Source organism: Littorina saxatilis, linkage group LG6 (genome assembly GCF_037325665.1).
Source record: "Littorina saxatilis isolate snail1 linkage group LG6, US_GU_Lsax_2.0, whole genome shotgun sequence".
NCBI classification, from domain to species: domain Eukaryota; kingdom Metazoa; phylum Mollusca; class Gastropoda; order Littorinimorpha; family Littorinidae; genus Littorina; species Littorina saxatilis.
In genome coordinates this window covers 57,420,915-57,427,602 of record NC_090250.1, presented here as the reverse complement: position 1 = coordinate 57,427,602, position 6,688 = coordinate 57,420,915, and the positions used below count along the sequence as shown (strand labels likewise).

The 6,688-nt window shown below is 50.5% G+C and overlaps 1 protein-coding gene across 1 annotated transcript; it reads right to left on the bottom strand.

The window, feature by feature from the left end:
- Positions 1-2,944: 2,944 nt before the first annotated feature.
- Positions 2,945-5,968, bottom strand: LOC138968068 (myosin-11-like). The gene has a single exon (XM_070340634.1). It carries the CDS (start codon positions 5,966-5,968, stop codon positions 2,945-2,947), a length of 3,024 nt encoding a protein of 1,007 aa, XP_070196735.1.
- Between the last annotated feature and the right edge of the window lie 720 nt (positions 5,969-6,688).

Genomic DNA, 6,688 nt, shown 5'->3' with positions numbered 1-6,688 from the left:
ACCCCACGGTTAATCGCTGGGATGCAGCTCCCTGACAGGTTTGTAAAGCTAATGGTATGGAATATTTTTCCTTTTCGGTCAGGTTTAACTCAACCATGACTTTGCCCGAAGTAGCCACAGAGATTGCGTTGGATGATGAAGTAGATTTCTCCTGCCTGGCGAATTCTTCCTCATCACCCAAACCACCTCTAAAAGTAACGACCGAGTGTACCTGACTACAGACCTCGGGCTCATGATGTGTTACGGATGCGGGTTCCACGGGAATATCTGCGAGGGTTTGTTGCCCGTGGGGCAAAATGTACAGAAATAAACGCTCACACACACCCCATAGTTGTTGTAGTATGAATGAGAGTTGTTTTTGGTTTTATTTACACAAGTTCTATTTACACGTTGTTTTTGGTTTTATTGACATAAGTTTTATTTACACAAATGTAGACACGAGGGGTACAATGTTGTCCTTGACCAGCATAAAGGCGAGTAACACGAAATCCCGCACGCTTGTCCCCTCGACGGCATAGACTATAATGGCCAGTAGTAGTCCCACGAGTAGCGCCCGGATGATTTTGGGGATGACCGGTAGGCTCTTCCAGTCATAGATGTACGGTGCCAGCGTCAGCATCCCGCGGTTCTCGTAGGACGCGCACAAGACAGCGTCCACACACTCGCCCGTGGGATAAGAGTCGATGATGCTCATCGCATCCCGAGAGGTGAACACCTTGCAGGCTGGCCCCGCCCCGTCGTAAGAGTAAGTCGACCCGTCTAGTACACTCAGACGACAGAAGTTCTGGTCCGCGATGAACTCTGCCTTGATGACCGAGTTTGACCCGAAGATGTCAAACAGCTGCTTCACGGGTATCTCCTTGTGCACCATGTTGCTCACCTCTGCCGTGTACACCGTGTGGGGCCCGGCGGAGATCTCATCAAAAGAGATCTTACCCCCACGGGTGTCATAGGCAGTCTTGCTCTTGTTTTTTCTCTGCACGAGCATGGTTGCGTCGATCTCTAGACCTTAGACCCCCAATAAATACTCACGACCCCGCTTGGACTTTACTGAGTATGTACTGCACCTGAGACTTGAACCGTTTGTTGCGCTTGACACCCCCCATGGTGTTTTTGAGAGACTTTGCGCAAACACACTGAATGACGGCGGAGACCACGTCAAGCGTCTGCTGGGTAATTTTAAACCCGTCAAGAATCTCGTAGACCTGTCCCAGAAGATCTACGGAAGGCTGCTCGGGGTTGTCCATGAAGTAGTTGACAAACGCGATCTTGGCCATTTTTTTAGCCTTAGGGGTGTAGTCAAACAGAGATGTCTGGTGCTTACGCTTGCGACTCTTTGGTGCCTTGAAGGTTTGCTGCTGTAAAGTGTCATTTTCTTCCCACATGTCTTCCAAGGTATCGCTCTGTTGTTGTTCTGTGTACAGCGGATCATCGTATCTGTAGTCTGTCCCGTGAGACATTTCATACACGGATTTGTCATACTCCATACCTCCCCACGGGTTTTCTCCAAGTGGTGCTATCATCTCTTCTTGAGTATCGTGTATAACATACTCGCTATTGTCATGCCGGTTAATGTACACGGTCATATCTTTGATGTTGAGAGCGTCTTTTACCCACGGGGGTATGTCCAGCAAGGTATCCATTGTGTTATGACAGTTCGGGGGACCCCAGAGCCACGAGAAACTTGATAAACTGTTCGACACGTTCCCTCTTGCTCCCAGAAGATTGGTCCACGTAAAATAGATCGGCCTTCTCGAGGTACAGCCCGGTGACCTCTTCGATGGTCTGAGCCCGCTTAAACTGGTCGTTAAGGGTGTCTACGTCAACGTCTATCACCGCGTCTGACATCCCCGGGCTGTTGTTGACTAGGAGGTTTGATGTTGTTACAGCAACACGAGCAACACAGGTGACAGGTTCTCCCGGTGTAGTACAAGCAACGGAACACGGCCGTCAAGATCATAAGACCTAGTAGCGTGCAGAGACCTATGAGTATGTACACAAGCGGGGGTTCAGTCAAGAATGAGAAGGTTTGGCCCATGGTTCCTTTATTTATACTTACTCAATAATAAATCTTATCCGCCCACGTAACAACAAAGTCCGATCCACCGGAAGTCTTGATTTTTAGCCCGGCCAATGGTTGATCAAGGGTGTACCTCCCGTACAACGAACAAATACTGTCGTTGATCTTGAACTGTTCAGGCAGCCCGTACAGGTCGACCGGGTCCTGTCCCTCGGTGATCTTAAAGAAGGTGTCACACAGGGCGCATCTTCGCGAGCACGGGTCTTTGAGGAACAGTTTGATGTATGCTGCAGCCCGCGCGGTATACTCTGGAGCTCGAGGGAAGTAGAACCACTCAGGATGAGACACGTTGAGCCTGGGTAAAGGCTTGGGGTCTGCCTTGAAGGCATCCTTGACACACAGGGGGTTGTCGCACAGATGGTTGTCAAAGAACGTCTTAAGGTCATCCGTGGATACAGTGTCATCGTTCATCTCAGCTAGCTGTTGTCTTAAGGTCCGTCTCAAGGAAGCTAGACCGGGGAGTACAGCGCAGCACAGAGCATCCCGAGCTCTTTTGTCCGTGCCTAGAGGTGGTAGACACTTCTTGTACACCGGAGCCAAAAGGTCAGATTTGAACTTCTCGGTAAAGACTCGAGGCAATGTCTGGTCCTCGACAGACTCCTGCATGCTTTCCAGGCATCTTTCTGCATCGGTGTTTAGGTCAGTCCCGGCTTCTTGGTTAGTTATCACTATCGACCCGTCGGCGCATTCCACCAACCGCTTACAGTGGTTGGCCAGCCCATTGACGACGTCGTTAAGCTTCGACACAGCCTGCAAAGTAAGTTCCTTCTCCATCTAGTAATGTTTAAGTGACTCTCTTCCTTCTCTCTTTTGTTTAATATATACAAGGTGTGCGGACCGAGGTCTGTTGTCGTCCAATCAAAGCTAACTAATCCCCACCGTGTTACAAATGCTCGTGAGGGCGTCCACCTCGACGCAACGTTTTAACTTGCTGTTGTCCCGCTTTAGAGCCTCGATCTTGTCCAACAGCTCGCGCAACTCAGCCTGGTGGTGAGACTCCGCAGCTCTCATCTTGACGTCTGTGGCGTCCTCGAGGTCCATCAGCTCCTGTTTAAGCTGTCTGATTTGCCTCATGCGGTTGCTGTCAGAGATTTCGTCTGTGCAGGTCTTGTATATGTCTTCTAAGGCGTCCTTGTGTTGCTCCTTGAGGTTGTCAATCTCTATCTGATGATCCTGTTTCATCTCTTCTACGACTTTCTTGTTACGTTGCATTTCTTCCTCAAGGGCGGTTTCGCATTCCTGTTCGTACTCCGCGATTTGCTTGTCAAAGGCCGACTTGGCGGCAGCAAGCTTCGTCTTGATCATGTTCAAGTTTTGCTCGTGGGCCTCATTGACCGCGTCCAACTGTTCCTTGTAAGCGTTCTTTACCTTTTTAATATTCGCGCCCGCCTCGTCTTTTGCGTCCTTGAGTTGACGAGCGTAATCTTTCTTGAGAGATTCCAGCTCACCTGTCAAGTTGGCTACCTTCCCGTTTGCCACGTCTAGCTTCGAGGTAACTTCTTCCAGCTGGTTCTTGGTGCCCGCCACAGTCCTGAGACGTCCTTCGAGAGTCTGGATCTGCTTTTCCCGCGTCTCTATCTCCAAGACAGTTCTCGTCATGTAATCATTATGATCCTTGAAGGCCTTTCCGAGCGCTTTCTTGTGTGTCTCTTTATCGTCCTCGAGAGATGCCACAGTATTCTCCGCAGTTACCAGGTCTTTCTCGATGGCAAACTTTTTGTTCATGGCCTCGGACAGACTAGACGTCTGCTTTTCTACCTTGGCGGTCAGCGCCTGCACGGATGCTTGGCTTTCTTGTATCTCGCGGTTGCGACCGTCCAGTTCTTCTCGCAGGTTTGCTCTCTCGAGGTCAAGGCCGTCTAGTTCCTGGCGCAGAGTCTTTATCTCGAGGTCACAATCACTCCGTTCTTCGCGCAGAGTCTTTATCTCGAAATCTCGATCGGCCAGCTCCCGGGTCTGTTCGTCCAGCCGTTTCTGAATATCTCGAGTTCTACCGGTCAGCTCGCCTTTCATCTCGTCCAGCTTGTTTCTCATCCCGGCAGTCACCTGAGCGTGTTTACCTAATTGGTATTTGAGGTCGTTAATCACCTCGTTTTTCGTGATAGACTCGTCCTTAGCGGCGGCCAGCTCTTGTTTGGTGGCTCTGAGTGCAGTCTCTAAGTTCCCAAACTTGGCCAGACGGGCTTCGAGGGTGCCAATTTTCTTATTATCGACGTCTGCTAAAGCACCTTTCTCTTCGTCCTTCTCTCTGATGACGTCTTCTTGGTCAGCTACATCATCTTGGAGCGCCTCCACTTCAACTTGAAGGGCGGATATGCGGGCCTTTTGATCGTTTAGAAGTTTCCCGTGGGCGGAAGCGGCTTCACTTTTCTCAGCCACCACAGCCCGCAGGCCGGCAATCTTTCTAGTCAGGTCTTTGGCGTCTCCCTCGGCAGATTCTCTGATCATCTCGATCTCCCTGTCCTTTGAGGCTATGGTGTCTTGGAGCTCGTCAACCAACTGGTTGCGGCCGTCCACGCTGTCCCACAGGGTGTCTACATCTTCTCTAAGTGTATCTACTGTGGCCCGCAAGGCCATAATGGTAGCCGAAGCCAGTTTAACCCTCTCCATGAGCAGAGCTTGTTGATCGGTCAGTTCCGATCTATACCCCTCGGCCGCAGCCAGTTCCTCGTCTTTATTAGCCAAATTGTCCTTCAGGTGTTCGTTGATATTATTTACCTCCGTAAACATATCCCCGAGGGTGTTTCTGTCCGAGACCAAGGCGTCCTTGTTTTTTTCCAGGTCACGAATCTTCTCCCGCAGCTTTTCAGTCTCGGGGTAGTTCCCCAAGGTCCGGGTGAGCTCCACGATGTGGGCGTCTTTCTTCTCTATAACCGTCTCCAAGTCGGATCTCATCTGATCCATCTCGTCTTTGAGTAACCGTTTGGTGTTGTCCACGGCCAGGTTGCAATCTTCCTCCGAGATACGACCCGTGGGCATGTTAGCCACAATATCATCGAGCTCAGCCTGCAACCGTTCGTTAGTTTCTTGTAGGCGTATAATCTCGGCCACTAAACCACCGTTATCCAATCTTTCTTCAGAGGCGCTTTTGTGGACAAACATCTCATCTTCGTACATAGACCCCTCTTCGTCGTCTGACCCACGGGCACTAGCCACAGATATAGTAGACCTCGACATTGACCTAGACATCTGGGGTGAGGGCGTTCTGTGCTTATGTCGCCTCCGACCTGACGTCAAGAGTCGTACCAGACTAGTTATACCGTACATTCCGGCTAGCTCTATGGGAGTGTACCCGTCTCTGTCTGTAGTGCTGAGAGGCTCGTGAGACACGTTCATGGCATATTCGGCCAGCATAGTTGCTACAGTAGGGTTATCTTTTCCCCCAGTCTTGATGGCCAGAGCGAGAGCCGTGTCACCCTGAATGTTTCTTATCGTGGCAACCCGCAGCTCATCTGTCATGCGCAACATGGCCGTCAGGGTATACAGGTTGCTCACAGCCAAATGCACCGCAGTGTTGCCCGAGGCAGTTTGATCGTTCAAAAGGTTGTTCAAAGAACCATTTTGCTCGACAAACAGCTTATCCGTGAACTCTTTGCTTATGTGCGGCATATTGGCCACCTTGCAAAACAAGTTCATGCCCTGCCTGTCCTTGACGGACGAGTCTAGACCGTGCTCTATCAGGTACTCTAGCGCCTCGGGCTTGTTGTGGTCTACTGCAATAAATGCCAAGTAGGTAGATGCACCCCCCGGGTAAGGAATAACTGCCTGGTTGACATTTACTTGCTTCGGAACTACAGACCGTACATACTCTAGGTCGCCGTTCACCACGGCATAGACCAGTTTGCGCACCCTCTGAAATGGTAGTGGATATCTCTTTAAGGAAGCCATCGTACATATACAGACATGCAAGAATGCTCACTATCGTACGAACGCTAACACATACAAATAGTACAGATTTTATTAAGCAAAAACAATACTGTGACCAATCCCGTGTGGTCTATTCAGAGTCACTCATGTCATCGTCAAGAGCCTCTGAGACAGTGGCAGAGATATGTTTTGTATTCTTGCAAGGACGCTCCTCTTCTTCTTCATCACTGTCAGACTCAACGATCTGGCGTTTGCGTGAAATCTTCATGGGAGCAAGGCGTTCTTCCTCGTCCTCCTCAGAAGATGAGTCGGCCGCTGACTTTGGTTCAACCTCCACAACCCGTGGGATGGCTTCTTTCCTGGACCGAGCATACCTGGACCGAGCAAACTTCTTGCGGATACCGACAACAACGGTGTACTCCCCAATTGACCTGGCAGACGTGAATGACAGATAGATGGAGTTCCCGACCACCTTAATCTGACATTTGCTGTCCAAATTACAGATCTCTGCTGCGCTCACCCAGTAGGTCAGATGACGCTTTTGGGTCGGAAAGACCAGCTCGACGTTGTTCTCGCAGTCATCCCGGGGCACGAGCGTACCGTCGTCTCCGAGCTTCATCGTAACTGCAAAAGCCAGCACGGGCATCCTCGGTCCTTCTCCGTAGTACATGCGCACCGTCTTCTTGTTGGCCTTGATGTACCGGAAGAAGACGGGTTCGGTCGCCATCTTTGAGTTGCTGG